The sequence below is a fragment of the Trypanosoma cruzi genome, genomic scaffold, assembly GCF_000209065.1.
Source record: "Trypanosoma cruzi strain CL Brener 1047053517033 genomic scaffold, whole genome shotgun sequence".
NCBI classification, from domain to species: Eukaryota; Euglenozoa; class Kinetoplastea; order Trypanosomatida; family Trypanosomatidae; genus Trypanosoma; species Trypanosoma cruzi.
In genome coordinates, this window is record NW_001849505.1 from 175,846 (window position 1) to 195,489 (window position 19,644).

At 44.8% G+C, this 19,644-nt stretch overlaps 8 protein-coding genes across 8 annotated transcripts, besides 36 other annotated features; all 8 read right to left on the reverse strand.

The window, feature by feature from the left end:
• Positions 1–7,783: a sequence feature (heterozygous, Esmeraldo-like haplotype).
• Positions 224–281: a microsatellite.
• Positions 304–376: a microsatellite.
• Positions 685–719: a microsatellite.
• Tc00.1047053511051.10 (uncharacterized protein) lies at positions 1,090–1,977 on the reverse strand (the record flags this gene model as incomplete). Its single annotated transcript, XM_804600.1, has 1 exon — positions 1,090–1,977. The coding sequence occupies one exon, from the start codon at positions 1,975–1,977 to the stop codon at positions 1,090–1,092; it is 888 nt and encodes a 295-aa protein (XP_809693.1).
• Tc00.1047053511051.20 (hypothetical protein, conserved) lies at positions 2,481–3,038 on the reverse strand (the record flags this gene model as incomplete). Its single annotated transcript, XM_804601.1, has 1 exon — positions 2,481–3,038. One exon carries the CDS (start codon positions 3,036–3,038, stop codon positions 2,481–2,483), a length of 558 nt encoding a protein of 185 aa, XP_809694.1.
• Positions 3,104–3,158: a sequence feature (A-rich).
• Positions 3,159–3,179: a sequence feature (AT_rich).
• Positions 3,257–3,305: a sequence feature (T-rich).
• Positions 3,540–3,564: a microsatellite.
• Positions 3,574–3,655: a microsatellite.
• Positions 3,683–3,704: a microsatellite.
• Positions 3,705–3,800: a sequence feature (T-rich).
• Positions 3,974–4,013: a sequence feature (AT_rich).
• Positions 4,269–5,642, reverse strand: Tc00.1047053511051.30 (nucleobase transporter, putative; the record flags this gene model as incomplete). Its single annotated transcript, XM_804602.1, has 1 exon — positions 4,269–5,642. One exon carries the CDS (start codon positions 5,640–5,642, stop codon positions 4,269–4,271), a length of 1,374 nt encoding a protein of 457 aa, XP_809695.1.
• Positions 5,690–5,709: a microsatellite.
• Positions 6,002–6,040: a microsatellite.
• On the reverse strand, positions 6,053–6,874 carry Tc00.1047053511051.39 (40S ribosomal protein S4, putative; the record flags this gene model as incomplete). Its single annotated transcript, XM_804607.1, has 1 exon — positions 6,053–6,874. One exon carries the CDS (start codon positions 6,872–6,874, stop codon positions 6,053–6,055), a length of 822 nt encoding a protein of 273 aa, XP_809700.1.
• Positions 6,934–6,966: a microsatellite.
• Positions 7,147–7,968, reverse strand: Tc00.1047053511051.50 (40S ribosomal protein S4, putative; the record flags this gene model as incomplete). The annotated part of the gene is made up of 1 exon (XM_804603.1): positions 7,147–7,968. The coding sequence occupies one exon, from the start codon at positions 7,966–7,968 to the stop codon at positions 7,147–7,149; it is 822 nt and encodes a 273-aa protein (XP_809696.1).
• Positions 7,784–7,968: a sequence feature (areas merged during assembly that could not be assigned to a particular haplotype. This can correspond to areas where the two haplotypes were merged or to regions with more than two copies in the genome that were merged during assembly.).
• Positions 7,969–16,524: a sequence feature (heterozygous, Esmeraldo-like haplotype).
• Positions 8,866–8,885: a microsatellite.
• Positions 9,122–9,141: a microsatellite.
• Tc00.1047053511051.59 (hypothetical protein, conserved) lies at positions 9,368–10,738 on the reverse strand (the record flags this gene model as incomplete). Its single annotated transcript, XM_804606.1, has 1 exon — positions 9,368–10,738. One exon carries the CDS (start codon positions 10,736–10,738, stop codon positions 9,368–9,370), a length of 1,371 nt encoding a protein of 456 aa, XP_809699.1.
• Positions 11,057–11,084: a microsatellite.
• Positions 11,196–11,629: a mobile genetic element.
• On the reverse strand, positions 12,012–14,624 carry Tc00.1047053511051.70 (aminopeptidase, putative; the record flags this gene model as incomplete). The annotated part of the gene is made up of 1 exon (XM_804604.1): positions 12,012–14,624. The coding sequence occupies one exon, from the start codon at positions 14,622–14,624 to the stop codon at positions 12,012–12,014; it is 2,613 nt and encodes an 870-aa protein (XP_809697.1).
• Positions 14,624–14,686: a sequence feature (T-rich).
• Positions 14,714–14,734: a microsatellite.
• Positions 14,796–14,819: a microsatellite.
• Positions 14,823–14,847: a microsatellite.
• Positions 15,156–15,186: a microsatellite.
• Positions 15,455–16,837, reverse strand: Tc00.1047053511051.80 (DNA/RNA non-specific endonuclease protein-like, putative; the record flags this gene model as incomplete). Its single annotated transcript, XM_804605.1, has 1 exon — positions 15,455–16,837. One exon carries the CDS (start codon positions 16,835–16,837, stop codon positions 15,455–15,457), a length of 1,383 nt encoding a protein of 460 aa, XP_809698.1.
• Positions 16,525–17,340: a sequence feature (haploid, non-Esmeraldo-like haplotype).
• Positions 16,892–16,934: a sequence feature (A-rich).
• Positions 17,174–17,200: a microsatellite.
• Positions 17,341–17,607: a sequence feature (areas not merged during assembly with more than two copies in the genome that could not be assigned to a particular haplotype).
• Positions 17,608–18,684: a sequence feature (haploid, Esmeraldo-like haplotype).
• Positions 17,759–18,023: a mobile genetic element.
• Positions 17,917–17,941: a sequence feature (AT_rich).
• Positions 18,161–18,336: a mobile genetic element.
• Positions 18,161–19,644: a mobile genetic element.
• Positions 18,685–19,644: a sequence feature (areas not merged during assembly with more than two copies in the genome that could not be assigned to a particular haplotype).

The following is a 19,644-nucleotide window of genomic DNA, read 5'->3' on the forward strand; positions in this document are numbered from 1 at the left end:
AGATGAATGAAGGGATTGCGGGTAGTTTAAGTATTGACATTCATGCACATGAAACCTCACTTCTACAAACACACACAAACAAAGCGATAAACACACGTTGAATGGACAATGACAAAAAGGAAAATAAGCCAAATAAATGAGTGAAAAGGAGGAGGATAAGAGCAGTTGGCGACAGGAGAATTCAATCAAAGTAATCCCCTCCTCTTCTTGCTCCCATTTTCAATATTATTATTATTATTATTATTATTATTATTATTATTATTATTATTATTATTATTATTTGGTTATTTGGTTCTTTGCTTTTATATACACATAAATATATAAATATATATAAATATATAAATATATAAATATATATAAATATATATGCACATATGTGTTTTTGTTTTTGGTTTCATCCGTAATAAAATTTTTTTTCTCTTTTATATTCACATCTCTCTTGTGTGTTGCAGGCAAAATACATACACGCATTTCCTCCCTTCCTCCCTTCCTCCCTCAGCGTACATGTGTCGTCTGCTACATCCGTGAAATGACGTCTGAACGGGCGACAAGACATCCACTCGCCCTTCATCCAAATATGCACTAAAAATATTCACAGTTGGATGAGAAGTAAACCAACAAAAAATAAAAATAAAACATATAAAATCAACACACGCGTGTCCTTCTCAATCACAGAAGAAAAGCCAAAAAAGAAAACAAAAACAAAAACAAAAACAAAACAGAAGTGTTGTTATAAACGTCAAAAAGGGCAGCTAACGTCATAGGCCCGGAAAACAACAACAACAACTAGTGGCAGAATCATTCCATCAGCTTGCATGGGCACAATAAACGCCCCCTTTGTTGTCTGGGAAGAAACACCTAGAAAAAAAAAAAAAAAGTCTCAAAACAGAAAAAAGGGGTTACAATCAGCACCAAAAACTCTGAACTTAAACAAAAATCTTTCCCCTCATCCTGCAGGCAAAAAGTGCAGTTGCAATGCTCACCTCGCCCCACAAACACACACACACAAAAAAAAAAAAGTACTCTAATCGGAAACGTCATTCTCTTCAAACTTCAGAAGTCATAAATTCTACATTTGCCTTCCCTGCATCACACGTCGCTGCACACTAGATTGCGGCATACCGCCAAAAGATGGCCGACGCTGCATGCCTCCTTGTCCCTGAACGGGCATGCCATCACGACCGCCAAACGATGGCTGACGCTGCATGCCTCCTTGTCCCTGAACGGGCATGCCACCACGACCGCCAAACGATGGTTGACGCTGCATGCCTCCTTGTCCCTGAACGGGCATGCCATCATGACCGCCAAACGATGGCTGACGCTGCATACTTCCTTGTCCCTGAACGGGCATGCCACCACGACCGCCAAACGATGGTTGACGCTGCATGCCTCCTTGTCCCTGAACAGGCATGCCACCACGACCGCCAAACGATGGCTGACGCTGCATGCCTCCTTGTCCCTGAACGGGCATGCCACCACGACCGCCAAACGATGGCTGACGCTGCATGCCTCCTTGTCCCTGAACGGGCATGCCACCACGACCGCCAAACGATGGCTGACGCTGCATGCCTCCTTGTCCCTGAACAGGCATGCCACCACGACCGCCAAACGATGGCTGACGCTGCATGCCTCCTTGTCCCTGAACGGGCATGCCACCACGACCGCCAAACGATGGCTGACGCTGCATGCCTCCTTGTCCCTGAACGGGCATGCCACCACGACCGCCAAACGATGGCTGACGCTGCATGCCATTTGGTTGCTGCCTGCTTCCGTCCATATTGAGGGACTGCGTAGCTTGTTTATTAAAAGCCAAGGAATTCTTAATTGGGGATAACGGATATTGAGGTGATCCATTTTGTCGCAAATTTCCTCCTGAAGGCTTTTTCCGGCGCAAAAAGTACACGAGAGTGATGATAATTCCCATAAGAGCCAAACACCCCAAAACAATAACTGCAATCGTCCACGTAGGCAACCCATGCGATTTGTCAGTATTCGTCCCACTGGGCGTAGGTGCTTCAGTGCTCATTATTCCCGCTTCTTTTTGATCAAATAGACCCTTGCTGTCCTCTTATCGATACTCCTCCTTCCCCCTACCCCCAAAAAAGAAGGTTGTGTAAAAAATAATGTCTCCTGTTTTCAGCTAGCATTGTATATGCAAAAAATAAAAATAAAGAAATCAGATGACACACACACACACACGCAAAAGGTTCAGAACAACAACAGCAACAAAAGAATCTTTCAAAAAAAAAAAAAAAAAAAGACTTCCCCACACAACAGCCACGCCAGATCAAACAAACAAATGTGCTACACATGAATATCCCAACGCTTGGTGTTCCAGGGGAAAGAGCATGCGGTTCTGTAATAGAACATCTTCCTTCCTTTTACAATGATATGAAGAAGAGACGGCGCAAATATAGTTGCCAAAGGACAATCCGACAAAAAAGATAGCCTCTTCCTCTCTTTCCTCCGGAAGGCTTCGTTCACTCGTAGCAGTACCTATCCATGGGGGTAAGCTCTGTAATGACACCCCGGACAAACAAGTTAGGGTCTTTAAAGCGTTCTGTAGCCTTGGGCACACGCATCACGCGCTGACGCCAGTGTGGCTCCAGTAGCAAATCCATCTCGGACCTGTAGTGCTCATTTTTTTCCACCATCTGTGATGTCATACCTCGAGCGGCCAGTGCCCTTCGCATTTGACTGCTTCGGTACACCTTCTGAATGTCCGGCTCCACTTCCAGCCATTTGTACTTGGGATTAATACGGCTCTCCCGTATTGTCATCACTCCCTTTGTCGTGGCATACAGAGTAAAGGTGTTTGGGTCCAAGCGGACATTTTTTCCTGGACGATACTCCGGCAACCGCGAGTGACGATCTTGGCCGTATCGACGTCGTTGCTCCTTCAACTTCTCCATGGGCGTTACCGGGGTGCCGGGTATGACGTGGAATAGTTTTGCTTTGCGACGGGGGTGTCCCGCCTGATTTTTCGCATTTCCCGCAGTGACTTTGCTCGCGAGTCGAAGAGGCAAAAGACGCAACATTTGCGGTCCACCCCTTCTCTACAGTGCCCAAAATTGCGATATCAAAGACACCCACACCGTGAAGTAAAGAAAAGAGCAAAAGAAAAAAAAAAATAATAATAAAATAATAATAAAAAAGAATATATTTATTTATATTTAATTCCAAAACTGTGTGGCCTGAACCACCACAAGATTGACAGAAGCGCTCATATGCACACATGCGGGGGGAAATGTTGCACTTCCTTTTTTTCCCTTTTCTTTTTCTTTTTTCGTTCCTATTTTCTCTTTATTCCGTCTATTGGCAGACTCAACCCCCTTTTTTCTTGCACCCTCCGTCCCGTCGCTCGTACTCACGTGCGGCACCGCACCGCAGCAAAAAACAACAACACACGCCACATATTTAAGTCCTATTTCTCTCTCTCTCACTCTCTCCTTTTCTGTGGATTGCAATGGCCCTCCGTTCAACATAACTTCTCGTGAAATCAACGCTCTGTTCGAGGGACGGCTATCATGTGCTCCTCGAACAAACAAACAAACAAACAAACAACAACAACATAAAATAAAAATAAAAAAAAAACATAAAATAAAAAAAAAAACAAAAAAAAAAAAAAAAAAAGAAAAAAAAAAAAGGAAAAAAACACTTGACTCACCCAGTCTTAAATGCCAAAAAAAAAAAAAAAAAAAAAATATTATTATTTTTTTTTTTACACTAATTTTTCTTTTTTTCCATTTCTTATTATTGTTATTATTATTTTTATTTTTTTTGTTGTTGTTATTTTTATTATTTTTGGGTATTTTCTCAAAAAAAGGGGGATCATTCCGTTTTTATTATTGTTTGCTCTTCGCAATCAATACATTTATATGGATGTATGCGAAAGTGAATCCGTATTTTTGTATCCACGTTTCCTCATTCTCAATTACAAAGAAATTAAACATTGATATATATATCCATATTGTTTTTTTATTATTATTATTATATATAAAAATATAAATAAAGAAATGCTTGGGGCAATTTAGGCTAAAAGAAAAAGTGTCTGCTGTTTTTTTCCTTTCTGTCCCTTTGCCCTTCACATTATGACTTTATTGCACGCAAATACATGCAACATTGGCCTTCCCCACTTCGGCTCTCCGCTTTTCCTTCGCTTTTTCCACCCTGCATTACACAGAAACACCTCCGCCCCACTTGCACTCCCTGAGAAACATTGTGTAAGAGGGATGGATGGATGTATCTTCATTACCAGCCATACCATCTTAGGGAATGAACAAGACCACAACGATGGCAATAAGTGAGGCAAAGGATGCACCACCCAGCAGCGCGATTCCCATAAGCTGCCCAGCCATTACCCTCTCCCCATCCGTCTTCAGCTCCGGTGTGCCGGGACCGTACACCATGGTCAGTGCCCCAAGGTAGTTTGTCAGGCCAATAGTGAACATGAAAATGCACGGCGCCACGTGGCCAGGGATTTGGTGAAAGACACAGAGAAAGATTAATGGAATGTACAGAAAGCGGACAAATGATAAATATAGCGTTTTGCGGCGAGAAATCCAGAGCTTTCGGAAGGAAGTCAAAAAACGGCCCAAGGCGTCACCACCATTGTAACAAAGAATGGCGATGGTGGCAAACCACTCGTCGTCACGGCCAATGGGAATCACCAGGCTGGGGAAGATAATAAGTGACAAGAAGAAGACGCAAAAACATGCAATCTGCATGGGGTAAATTTTCTTGATCACTGGAAAAACGGGTGTTGTCAGCAGTTGCTCTGAAGTTGTCATTTCGGACTGAACAATTACCGGTGCGCCATTTTCATTCCTGCAGGAAAGGTTTTCACCGGCTGCCTTACCGCTGTCCGCATCCTTTTCAACCGCCTTGTCGATGGGTTCAACATTGCCGTACGCCGTGGCTTCTGCACTTGGAGTTTCTCCATCCGTCGCGCGTTTCAGCATGCGGTACTCAGCAACGTGTTTCTGCGCAAAGGAGTTGTACCGCAGCGACAATGCCATAAGAAGCGCAGCGAACATGATTCCCAGCGCAAGTGAGAAGTAAATGTACGCCTGTGCAAGTACCGAATCATACGTGTTTTCCATCAATGCCTTAATGATGCACTGCATCGTCGACGCAATCAGTCCCGAGAAGCCACAACCAAACATAATAGCTGACATAAACTTTGGGGGCATTGTTCCAGCCAGCGCGTAGCACGTAGCCTCCAAGTACGACTTGCCCGCACCTGCCACAATGCTGACAATAATAAACGCGACGATGGCAGAATTCTGTGAGACCTTTCCCGTGGGCAGCAAAAGAACCACAATAACCTCCACCATCATACATGTGAGTGCAAAAATAAAGCGATTGCTGAGGGAAAATTTTCTCGCCAAATGGGTCAACACGGTGGGTCCAAATATAATTTGCGTCACCAACGACACAACGTTGTAGAAGGTGAAAATGTTGGCCCAAAATATTGGCACGTTTGCCTTCGCATGGGGGTCCCCTGAGACGTAGCGGTAGTAATCCACCATGTATCGAGGTGCAGATGTCAGGGCGTTCATTGGCATCAACATGGAGACGCCCAAAGTAATGCATGTCGTATAAACGTAGAACTCCGCCCAAGAAGAAAATCCAAGTGCCATCGTGAAGTCGGTCACAAACAGGGCAATCAAATAACGATTACAGAAGGAAAAAAAAAAAAAAAAAAAACAAGAGGTATTATGCGCTTCTTGGCGTCTAGCTGTACAGTAACAAAGGAAGCCCTACCTATCCACTCCTGTAAAGTATATTCCCTCGTGTGTGTGTGCGTATATATATATATTTCAGTGTAGTGTGTTGATTACAAACGACAACGGGAAACAAAAACGAAAAAAAAAAAGGTAAATGCAAAAATTAAAAACACAAATACTGCAACTTCATTGTGTGCGCGACGACACGAACGTACAAACCGTCAAGAAGAGAAGCATCTTGAAAACATGCACAGAAAAGTTCACAAATGCAAAAAAAGAAAAATAATCAGAAAAATAAAAATAAAAACAAAGTTGCTCTGCACCTATTTTCGTGCCTTGCGTACGCCGCGAGTCTGCATGTTCTTGCGTGCCTCAGCAGCGATAAGCTTCTCCTCACGCTCCTGAATCACGTTGATGCGGAGACCCTGTTGCTTCGGCAGCGTCACAGGAACGCTCTGCATGTCCTTGCCAATCACAAAAATGTTGGACGCCCGAGTAGCAAACTCGTGTCCCGCCGCATCCTTCAGGCGTGCAATGTCGAACGCACCAGGGTGGCGCTCAATCGACATGATCTCGCCAATACGGCCGCGGTTCGCGCCGCCGGTGACCATCACCACCTTGCCGTTGCTGGACTTGATGAGGTCCACCACCTTCTTCTCCTTCAGGTTGTACACCAGGGTGTCGCCACGGTGGGTGCGGGGGTCGGGGTAACGAATGCGGTGACCGTCGTGTGTCATGGCAACAGGAATGCGGCCAGTGCTCGTGTAGACGTTCTCCACCTTCAGGAGCTTGATGTTCCCCTCAGCCTCGCCAACCTTCACGAGGGCAAAGCGGCCCTTCACGTCGTACAGAATGCGGAAGCGATCCCCGGTCCGTGGGATCTCCACAACGTCCATGAAGCCAACCGGATACTTGGTGTCCTTGCGGGGCTTACCGTCCACGCACACAAGGCCCTGGCGGAGAATCATCTGAGCCTCGGCGGCGTTCAGCGCATACTTCAGACGATTGCGGATGATGATCATAAGAGTCATACACTCACGCAGCTTGTGGGGCCCAGCACGGGGACGTGGAGCAAACACGCCCGTGAGCTTGCTCAGCATCCAGTCCTTGGGGGCATAAAGGCGCTTCAGGTGCTTCTTGGTCATAATGACAAAGAGCTGCAACTCACTATCAGATAAAGAAAAGTAAACGTAAAACAACAACCAAAAAAAAAAAAAAAAAAAAAAAAAAAGAAAAAGAGTGCTAATGAAAAACGATCGGCTACCTCACAGAATGATAATAATAAGGGTTCCCGCTACCACGCTAACGGCAATATAGAAGCAAGAAAAAAAATTCTCTTTTTAAATGGAAATGAATAAAACAGGTTCAAAAAAGAAAGGGAACCATTAGCATCACCCATCACCAGTAAAGAACAAACCTATTTTCGTGCCTTGCGTACGCCGCGAGTCTGCATGTTCTTGCGTGCCTCAGCAGCGATAAGCTTCTCCTCACGCTCCTGAATCACGTTGATGCGGAGACCCTGTTGCTTCGGCAGCGTCACAGGAACGCTCTGCATGTCCTTGCCAATCACAAAAATGTTGGACGCCCGAGTAGCAAACTCGTGTCCCGCCGCATCCTTCAGGCGTGCAATGTCGAACGCACCAGGGTGGCGCTCAATCGACATGATCTCGCCAATACGGCCGCGGTTCGCGCCGCCGGTGACCATCACCACCTTGCCGTTGCTGGACTTGATGAGGTCCACCACCTTCTTCTCCTTCAGGTTGTACACCAGGGTGTCGCCACGGTGGGTGCGGGGGTCGGGGTAACGAATGCGGTGACCGTCGTGTGTCATGGCAACAGGAATGCGGCCAGTGCTCGTGTAGACGTTCTCCACCTTCAGGAGCTTGATGTTCCCCTCAGCCTCGCCAACCTTCACGAGGGCAAAGCGGCCCTTCACGTCGTACAGAATGCGGAAGCGATCCCCGGTCCGTGGGATCTCCACAACGTCCATGAAGCCAACCGGATACTTGGTGTCCTTGCGGGGCTTACCGTCCACGCACACAAGGCCCTGGCGGAGAATCATCTGAGCCTCGGCGGCGTTCAGCGCATACTTCAGACGATTGCGGATGATGATCATAAGAGTCATACACTCACGCAGCTTGTGGGGCCCAGCACGGGGACGTGGAGCAAACACGCCCGTGAGCTTGCTCAGCATCCAGTCCTTGGGGGCATAAAGGCGCTTCAGGTGCTTCTTGGTCATGTTTTAGGTTCCTTTTACACGTATGTAGAGAGTATGGATAGATGCAAGGAGTGGAATGGGGAAAAAAAAGGCGATAGAAACTAAATGTATAATAAAAAATAATATTGCCTCGTTATTCTTCCCACTTCGCACGGAGTCACAAGAAATTCAGCAAATAAAATCTGACAAGAAATCATTTTTTCCAGAAAGCACGTTTGACCACCGAACCCCACGAGTGCCAGTGGCTGCCATCGCATAAAATGTTACCCGGCAAGAAAAAAAAGGAAGGAAGAGAACGCTCAACCCACCCATCGCCTCATTTTTTTTTTTATTCATTAGCTTGGAAAAAAAGAAAAAAATAGTAATGCACAATCAAAAGTAGGAAAACCAAAAGACTCGTAATGTCGCCTGGGGTATCCAAAACACATTCGCAAGCGCCGCCTTTTTCGTCAAGACCCTGAGACGCTATCAGTTCACCTCGTGAGATTTCACCCGCGGCATTCCCTCGACAAAAGCGTCTAAAAGAAAGAACAAACAAACAAAAAAGAAGCCCTTATGCTGCAATACAGCCGCCCCACGGCCCACACGGCATTGTCTGTCCTTTTCAGGCGCTAAAATCTTCAACGAAATTTTCCATTTCCATTGAGCCTCGCGCAAACACAAGCAGTAACTTTTGCCAACGTTTGACTTGTGTCTGTGAAACTGTTTTGCGGAAAACTTGTTTGGGGTTAGCTGCTTTTGTCCTCCATAAACGCATACACGCTTCCCGTGTGCCCCAATCTACAGCTACCCAGCCGAAGCGGGCGCGAGAGTACGGCCATATTGTTCATGCACTGCTGCACTGCCCCATTGCAGTTGGGTCGCATTATAATACGCATCTGAATGAGGCTCTCGTTCCCCTATTCCACACACACACACAAAAAAAAAAAAAAAAAAAAGACACCACAATGAGAGGTGGCAGTTTGGCTCACCGCACCACCCGACATCCCCCACACTTCAGAAAAGATTGATCCAACACCCACACACAAGTAAACAAACAAACAAAAAAAACACATAAATCATATTTTGTCCTAACCGAACTCGTAGTGAACAGAGGAAGCGGCAGTCTTTTTTGGGACTTCACATCCGCCGAACAACTCCGCATTAAGAGCGGCAGCGACAGAAAAAGCAGTAAAATAATAATAATAATAATAAAAAGCGCCCACCAATTCAACACACACCCTCTGACAAAAACAATAATCCAACAATCGTCAAAGGAAACGGGGCAGTTAATTAATGCACTTTATCATCTGCTCAGCCCCAACCAGTCCCAATTCTACCTACAGACATCAAAGTCAAATATAAACCCGTTAAAAAATTCAACAATTCTTTGCTCCTATAAATTGGGGTATGAAAAGAAGGAAAGGTAGCAAACAAAAGATCAGCACGAGTGGCCAACTTTGGTTTCATCCCCATCGCACCTTTCAATAGAAAATATGGTTGGCGGGTTGTGGTCCTCATCCACTTCATCGTCACGCTCATTTGCCGGCGTTTGTTTCGTGTTGGACCCCCCTTGACTCCGTGTCGAGAACAGTTGACGGCGCAGGTCGATCGTGACAACCTCGCGACGAATCGAATTGCAAGCCGAGATCAGCTTCCCAAATCCCAAAACCAAATCCTGCGATTCGCTTGGTTTTCCCCGTCCTACCGCAATGTTCCACTGCAGCCCACTGGTCTCGCATTCCTTCATGGTACCGTAGTTAATAAGACCACATGTCACGCCCTCACAACGCGCATTCCGTACCAACTGTGTCCAACCGTTGAACTGACAGGCAAATATGGTGTTGTTGGAGTTTATTAAAACAACATGCGCGCGTGTGCTGGCGGATAACATAACCGAGATTGAGGCCATTTCGTGGTCAAAACGGCCACCAAGCGCACCCATACAAACATACGTGGGTAGTAACACAGCCTCTTCCTTGCATGCCTCTGCGCATAATTCGCGCTCTCGCTCAGGATCAAGGTCAAGGCCAATGCTCCCAGCATTTGGGATAATCGCGCCTCCAGTTTCCAATAGCCGCTTACCACTCTCCGTTCGTAGGACATGTGGAGGAATAGGAACAATGTCTTCTTTATGTTTCTCTCGCAGTCGATTTAGGAGTATTAATGCTTTCATAAAGTCTGTTGTCGATTGACAACGGACGTACAGCCAAAATGGAAGCGATAATAATTCATCCCTTCTCTTTGCATCCAGCTTATCCCACTCTGCCAAAGACGCCCCTTCCATAGTTGCACTCATTCGGGTAAATTCCGCAACGGTAAAAGTGTACCTTTCATGAATTTGATCCAAAACAGAGGTAGGAATATCGTCCACCGTCGCATATCCTTCAGTGGGTGCCGACAATGAGAACCCAGCACCATCAACACTCCCATGGGTACCGTAGTTGTGGGGAGGGTTCTTGCAGGAGTCCATATCGCCAATGACAGCGTCACAGAAAGGCACATGAGAAAATGGACGCAATTCCGGACGATGTTTTCGCTCTTCTTCAATATATGCCTGCAGCCGAGAAAAGGCACCATCTGCGCAAAGGAAGTAACACCGACCAACAGAAGACTCCGGCTGCTGCTTATTAAACCGCCGCACACGCAAGAGTCGTAGATACTCCTCATATTCCCATCGGCCGTTTGACGGACTGTTCATTAATAAAACAGCAGCGACCTGCCCTGCCGCGTCGTAGAAATCATGCTGCACCACCTTGCGCTTCCATACACCAGCCATACGCGACATAGACCACGAGCTTTCTTTTGCCATCCATGAAGTAAACGCGTGGGTGAATAAAAACGATATCACCACCACCAAAAGACGGAGAGGAAGAAAAAAAGAGAAAAAAAAAAACCGATGATGTATTACCAAGGAAAAAGAAAACCACAGATGTAAGTAATAATACTATTATTTACATCGTAACGGCTTTCTGAATCAGATCCTCGGCTGTGTATCCTCCTCTGTCCCAGTTATCCTCAGTTCTTTTTCTTCCTCATGCCAAGGCAAACAAAAGCTACAACAACAAAAAGCAATATGAATCTACTCGAAGACTCCTCAAGAGAGGGAGAAAGACACTCACACACACACAAAAAAAAAAAAAAAAAAAAAAAAAAAATGCATATATATGCCAGGGTTTTTTTCTTTCTTTGACTTTTCACTTCTCCCCTCCCCTTAAATGCCAATACTCATTCTAGCCGTCCATTGGCCGTGGCTTCATTCCTCTTAGAATAATCTTCCGGGCAGCTGGCCGGATCCTGAAATAATCTATGGAAACCAAACAAGTTAGGAAAAAAGGTTCGTTATTTAATTGTTTCAATGTTTTCTTTTCATTCAATATATATAATTCCGTGGACCACTAGCATGGTCCTTTGTCCTCAGTTGGGATCTGAAATATAATTACTTACGAAGTGGCGGACTTTTGGGTCCTCCAACCACAAGACCCCGCCGCGTGGTTGGAATCAAAAGGGGGTGGGTGGGATGGCAAAATAAAAACAAATATTATCTGGCCTCTATCGGCTCCCTGCCCCTACAAAGTCGCGTTCTTCCCAAAAGATTCATACGGTAGAAAGTATCATAAATAATGCCTTCATTTATCAGGATATAAACATACATTAATTAAGTTAGCCAGCTCTCCCACGATCATTCTTTTCACAAGCTCCTAACAAAAAAAGTGCTCACAAATAGAACCGATACAAAAATAAAACAATAATCAAAACCTGAAAAGCAATGCGTCCCATTTAACCTTATTGAACTCCTTTTTATTCAGCTTAAAAAAGAGGAAAACAACAGATATTGCGAAAATAAATTTCAAAAACTGCTTCTGCTTTATTGTTACCAGTATGATTTTATTTCATTTTTCCTAAATATGCATATATATGTGTTTTTTTCCTCTCCCTTTCCCTCCCCTTCAACTCACAAAATTAAAAAAGAAACATGATTATAGCAATGCTTATACAAAAAAACAGATATAGATTGATAAATATCCTAACTGCAACACTCCCGACAGCGAGGATCAGAAAGAACCGGAAAGAGCAAAATCTACCTATACCCACGCTTTGGAATAGAACTCTGTCACATCCTTGGCGTCACGGGAAGCCCAAGCTGCATTGTTACGCATCCCCTCAACGCCCTGCTGAAAGCTGCGCGACATGCCCATCTGCTCCTTTTCATTAAGTTCATTCCAGAAGACTTCCATTTCATTTGCCACTGTTTCCTCTGCCCCATATTCAAGTAACTTTAGTGCACGACCAAGGATAAGACCCGGCAGCCTCATTGCGAGAATTGGCCACATGCGCCTGAGCTCCATTGCATATGCTTTGAACGTCTTTGTATTACAAGCCAAGGAGCTGAGGACGTAGAAAGTGTCTTGGCTGCGGACCTTCCCAGAGACAGCATATTCAAAGAGTTCAGCCACCAAACCATCAACCCCTGAAAAAGCAAGTGCACGAAGATAGTGTGTTCGTTCCATCGCATCCGAAGCCGTCTCGGCAAGCGCCTTTACCTCATCAAAGGCAGCTCTCCCATTTCTTTTCACAAAGGCGGTAAAAACAGCAGCCCGCAGATCTGAAGGTATTGACGTTTTTTGGCGTTCCGCGTATAATTTAAGGGCATACGCAATAGTTTCTTCATCTTCGGCTGCCACAAGACGTGCGAAAAGTGCAGCCCGCAGCTGAATCACATTATGGTCATCAACGGATTCAAAGGCATAACCCAGTCTTTTTATGGCGTTTGAGTACAATGTTCGAAAGTAAGCGTTATGCGCATTTATGGCCTCTTCACCTTGAGATGCCACAATTACTTTCAATTTGGTCTCAAAATCCATAATAGAGAGCCATACCGTGAGGTCGTCTTCATCCTTGTAGTATGAAAGAAGCTTCAACACCTTAACCGCACTGCAATATCCAGCGCGAGTAAAGGCATGATAATCAGAAAAGATGCTAAATCGATCAATATTAGACAGTTTCTTCGTCGACAAAGCAGAAAGTAAATTTTGGAGTAATTCTTCATCCTCATATAAGACACGACAAAATGCGGACTGATCATTATTCACCTTCACCCATGAAGGATGTGGAACAGGTACTGAATTTTTTCGTTCTTCCAAAACTTCGCGTTGAACACCATTTTCTGGTGTGGTAATAAGTAAAGGAATCTTCCAGACAGTTTCGTCCTCTCCCTCACCGGCGTCACCCGTAGCAAGAAAGCGATGTTGGGTTATTAGTAGGCTCTGTTTGTCGCGCAAAGAAGAAACCGTGAGAAATGGATAACCTTGCTTACCTGTCCAAAACTCCAAGATGGGCGCCAACGGTTTTCCTGCCGCTTTGCCCAAAAATTTCCACAAATCTTCTGTTGTCGCATTGCCATATGCGAAATGCTTTAAATACGAAGCCATGCCTTTCTGGAAGACATCTTCTCCAATAAAATTAACGACCATACGAACGATACCTCCACCTTTGCTGTAACTGATCGCATCAAAAATATCATCAATCTCCTTCGCATTTTGAACATCCACTTCCACAGGATGCGAGCTTCGTAAGGAATCAAGTTCAAAGGCTCGCGCGATTTCATCGTGTACAAACTGCGTAAATACATGCCAGCCAGGAAACAATTTGTTTACAGACCAATATTCCATATAGGTGGCAAATGATTCATTGAGCCAAAGTTCTTTCCACCACTGCATCGTCACAAGATTACCAAACCACTGATGTGCCAACTCGTGTGCCACCACCAAAGCAACATGCTGACGATGAGAGGCAGCTGAGTTCTCATCACATAAAAGGGCCGTTTCACGAAATGTAATAAGACCCCAATTTTCCATTGCGCCTGCAGCAAAGTCGGGTATAGCAAGAAGATCGACCTTGGGTAAGATATAGCTGGATTCAAAGAACTCTTCATAAAGTGGCAATACTTTGCAGGCAACATCCAAAGCGAATGAAGCCTTAGATTTATTCCCTTCAGTTGTAAAAACACGAACAAGTGTGTCTTCAGATTGACCATTCCGTACTCCATGCGTTTTTTTTATACTTTGCTCAATACATTCAAATTCACCAATCGTCCAGGCAAGAAGATAAGTCGACATTTTGGGTGTGGGAGCAAATGCCCAAGAGGTCTGCCCATTAACCTCTTCTTTGTAAAGATGTGGCATATTGGAAAGCACCATCATATTTGATGGGGCAGTGATAACCAATTCGAATACCGCTTTTACTGCAGGTTCGTCCCAGCAAGGAATTGCACGACGTGCATCCACAGCCTCAAACTGCGTGGTGCCCATGTGGCACTCTTTTCCCTTGACAATGTATTTGCTTCGGTAAAACCCGGCAAGTTTATCATTTATTTCTCCCTTATAGTCAATTGAAAGAACGGCTTCTCCAATAAAGGGTTTCTGTAAAGGAAATGTCGCTTTCATTTCGACCGCATCAAGAATTATAGATTCAATAGGGATCGTTTCCACGACAGAAGAATTCCCTGTGGGAGTAAGGGTCACCTTGACAAAGGATAACTCATTATAGTTGAGGGTAATGCTATTTTGAAAAATTTTTGCAGTTATCTGTATATCAACATGACCCGTGAACAAAAAAGCATCGAAGTCCGGCAATATGTTTATTTTATAATGGCGCGGCGTAGGATCATCAGGAAGAACATTTCTGATTTTCGCCATATTTTTCCTTTTTCCTACAGTTTTATTTATGTATTTTTTATTTTTTATTTTTATTTTCTTTTCCAAAATAGTGGGAAAGGTCGAAAGACAAAAAAAAAAAAAAAAAAAAAGGGTTGCACAGAAATGCCTTTTCCAGAAAAATACTGAAAAGGAAGAACGATATACTGAGGAAAAATAAAATAAAACAAAATAAAAAATATAATAATAATAATAATAATAATAAGTAAATAGAACAAAAAAGTGAGCAAAAAGCAATCTACATAACACTCATGATATGTATATATTATACAGCAATAAAGAATGACGTGAAGTTTCTCTTCAGTCTGTGGTGATAAACTGCACCCCGAACAGAATTCTTCCGATAAAGTAAACTAAAGGAGATAAATAAATAAATCATTCTAAGGAAATATCACAAATAAAATTTATATACATTTCTGATGAAATAAATACAATGTAACACTCTTTTTCTATTGATGAGAAATTGCTCATGTAGGGAAAAGGCACAATTTGCAACGACAATAGTAATTCAACAAGAAAAAAAAAAAAAAAAAAAAAAAAAAAAGCCACATAACCCAAGACAAATGATTTTAGATGATAAAATGTTTTACAGAGCCAAATACAAAATGGATTCATAGGGCATGGTTCTTCCCATTTTCCCTGTTGCATTTCTTTTCCAAAGTAGCCCCATTTCCTCTGCCTATATATATATATATGAGTGAAAAAAATAACAATGAAATAGTAATAACGCATAATCGGGATAAAGTTATAATATCAAAATAAAAACAATCTAAAGCTTTTTTCTAAATGATAATAAATTCCAATGATTCATTTTATTCATTACATTTATGTAAACAAATAATTTTCTCGCGAAAGATAATTGACTTATGCTCGCGCGGTAAAACCCCCAAAAATGCTCGAGTAAAAGATACTTTACAAGCACGTCTTCTCTTTTGAAGAGGAAAGAGCTCTACAGGCAGCGTTTGATACTCTAGAATGCATTCATTTCTCTTCGAATGCTTTGTATTATTGATGTTTCCCGTTCCACGCACGGCACAAGATGTAGAAAGAACCTTTTCCGCAATAACACTCTCCGACAAAGCTATGCGATCCTCAAGCTCTTTTAGCGTTACGCGAAAGCGATTTATGTCAGAAAGTTCATTTTTTTCAAAAGGATTTTGAATATGCTTTATCATCGGAGCCAACTTTTGAATTTTGGCTTTCCTCATCGAAATAAATTGCCGACTTTTTTCCCCTTCATTCAAGTGCTTTGTTCTAACCGATTTTACAGCGGCAGTTTCATCATTGGGTATAATAAAGGCGATATGTTGATGAGAATGTACATCCCATAAGGCCATATACAATTCATCTGGAATAGGGACAATTGATTTGTTTCCCTGAAACACGCAATCCAAGGAATTTTTTTCCTTTCTAAATAGAACACCTGTTGATACGGCCAAACATTTAGAAAAAACCCAACCCTTCCTTCTTTTCAATGGACTTAAATTTTCATCATATTGATTCGCAACAAATAGCTCGTCCAAAGTTGAGAACCCATCGCCTTCTACGTAACATCGTGAAATTCGTTCTAATCTTTTCCATATACCTCGGTTAAGAGACTTGTGTTGTAAAACAAAGTTGGAAGCCAAAGAAGCCTCAAAACTAGTAGTAACGCACGTTGCCACAGATGCAATTGGGGCCATATGCCCTTTATCATATGCATGCCGTTGTAGTTGCATTGGCTTTACCTGAAATTCCCTCGGTAATGTCCTGTCTGTATAAAAGGCATGTGTTTTATGGTTGTGACGCGCCACTTTAACCATTCCTGAAGTCAAATAGAAGCCACACCATAAAGCCATTTTTAGATTTTTGTCGTACAACAGTGCATAGTTACTACGTGATATTAACTGAAGCGTATCCTCTCTTTTCAAAACAACCATGCCATTTATGGCATTTGTGGTTTTGAAAGATATTCTGGCCCCACGGAGATTGCTTGGTTCCAACCACGCTGGATTGTGGAACCTATGATTCAAACAACGTTGCCCAGCCCCCATCACGCGTCTTACGCGGGTTCGAACCCACAAGCCGCTAAAAACCCCAATAGAATAAGAAGCACCCACCAGAAAACAAATTGGCATACTGAGCACCATCCAATTTGGGGTATATACAGTGTCCAATTGCCTTTTATTTATTGAAGAATCATTATTCCACCACATGCAGCGTCACTTAAATAACCTGGAAAAATGTCTTATTAGTAAATATAGATCGATACAAAAACAAAATTAAGCGAAAAAAAAAAAAAAAAAACAAAGAGGGCATAACCCAAGCCTTGGTATAGTTGGTTAATTACATTCCTCCAGAAATCACCCACAAGAGTAGGACAACAACAAAAGAGTATGAGTAAGTTTAATCATTTTATGTTGCTGCAAATAGAGATAAATATAAATTCCCTGACAGATTTCACACTGATCTGTTAGAAATCCACATTCGTTCCCGACAATAAAAGTAAGCAAAAACAGTGGCAGGCACGCAACCCGCCCCGCTCCTTGCTCAAAAAAAAAAAAAAAAAAAAAAAAAAAGAGAGACAATAACAGCCTGTCCCACCAAAAAGAAAACCACCGCGCCACAACAACCGCCACAGAACAAAACCGCCTCTTGCGTCGCTGGGCCGGCTTCCCCGCCACCCCGCCGAGGGCGGCAGCGCCCCACGCAGACAAACCTCTCCCGTATACTATCATTATTGTTTATTTTTAGCTGCGGGGGAATGGCCGGGCCCTACGAGTGGGCGGCAAAACGGCCCAGCCATGTCCTCTTTGCTCGGCTTGTTGGTGTGGGGCCCGCCCGACGCGACCCTCCCCGCCCCACGCGGGAGGCGAGCGAAAGGCGCACTCGGCACCTCCTTTTCGTCAGTCATGAATGATCGTGGGTGTGGGGAGTCACGCTGGCCTCGCCGTGGACCACGGAATGCATCCGTCGCGGCAATGGCAACAACATGGCGAGGGTGCGAGGTGTTTGTGTTTGATTTCCTCGTTCCTGTGCTGGAGGAAATCGAGTCGCGGACTGTTTTTTATACTTTTCTCTCCTGTGCCCTCTCTTCACTCCGTGTGCGTGTCGCTGCGTAGATGGGGTGTCTTTCAGGGCCCGTGAGAAGGATGTTATCGAGAGGGCTGGCTGCCCAATTTAATATATTTCCTGGCAAACCGTGGGGAGTATTTCCGTGTGATCCTTTTCCCATCTTATGGTCCTTTGAAAGGCCCCGACGGAAGGAACCAAGGAACCGATAGCGGCGCGACGGATTTTATTTATTTATTTTTATTTTTGCCATCCACCCTCCTTGATTCCGACCTTGCGGCGGGGTCTTGTGGCTGGAGGGCCCAAAGTCTTCCATTTCGTAAGTAATAAATATCCCCAATCCGAATACACCGCACCGTGGCACGAGAGTGCCTCTCAGAATATAAAAATATATTTGGGAAAAACTTTGGGGATGTGGCGAGGCCGCTGCCTCTCCATGGCCCTCTTCTTTCCCGTCCTATTTTATTAGGATCTTGTGAAAAGAATGATCGTGGGAGAGCTGGCTAACTTAATTGATTTATGTATATCCTGATAAATGAAGGCATTCTTTATGATACTTTCTACCGTATGAATCTTTTGGGAGGAACGCGACTTTGTAGGGGCAGAGAGCCGATAGGGGCCAGATAATATTTGTTTTTATTTTTTACAGACACACAGCCAGGTAAGTTTAAGGAAATGGCATTGGTTCCCTACACGCCCTCCGAGTGGTGTGATATTGGCGCCCGTCTCTGGGACATGGTGTGCCAATGTGACGAGACCCAGGTGCAAATGACGTTCGTTAACGGTAACCAGATGTCAGACGAGACGTTAACCGCGGCCGCATCATCGACAGGCTTGTGCTTGTTCCATGGACCAATCTCTAAAGCATGGCAGGGTTCTACTATTATTGGAAATATTGCGAATCTACGGGCGCCTCGGATCCCTAATTTAGAGACACAAGCGCTCCTGCCCGCTATGGGGGCAGCCCGGGAGTTGGGGCACCAACAAGGGCTCATCACTGCTGAAAGGAGCGCCTGAATTTTGATTACGCTAACGCCGTCGCGGACGTGCAGAATCGGAATGCTCAGCTCAACTCGCAGGTTGAGGAGGCGCATATTAACCTTTCGTTAAGGGAATCCAATATCGCCGGGGCCGGCAACCAGGTCTCAGAACTACAACGGCAATTGGAGGACGCTCACGCCCAATTACGGGAGCGCGAATTCAACTTGGGAAGGCTCACGGGTCAATTCCAGGAACGGGAGGCACGCCAAAATGCACAACAACCCGCGCGGGACGCGGAGACGGCGGGGCGGGACGAGGCCCCCGCTACTCGACACGTTGCCAACGGTGGCGTATCTACACTACCGCATCAAACGGATATCTTGATGGCTGGAGGCGTGCCTAGCAGCGCGGCCCGACACAGTTCGGCGGCTTACAGACGCCCTCACGGCAACGTTGGGAGACCACATTTCCACCCTTCCACGCCGTTGCCTTCCCGCACATCTTCCCTGGAAGCCCAATCACCTATGGAAGAGGACCGCGGTTTCTGCGCATTTGGCGTCACCACGTGGCCCACGCGTATATGGAATGAGGGCGCCTCCGGAGTCGTTTTCGACCTCCGGTGCGCATACCAATGCTGGCAACAGGAGAACGAGCAGGTTAAACTTGCCTTTGACAATTTGTTCGAGTGGATCGGCGTGCTGGAAGGCCTGCAGGATCCCACCGATCGCTTCATAAATTTGGGGAGGTCCCTACTGAATACATTCCGGATGCAGCTCACGATTGCATCCGATCCCAGCATCCGGCTCTCCAAACTGCGCGCCCGTCTTTACACCGCTGTTCGCCAGACGGACACCTATGCGAGGGCAGCCCAGCCTCTCGTCGATCGGCGAGAAACCCAACGCACTTTGCGATGACAACGATGTCATACCTATGGACACGAGGCATCTAAATGCAACGTGCGCCCCAGAGG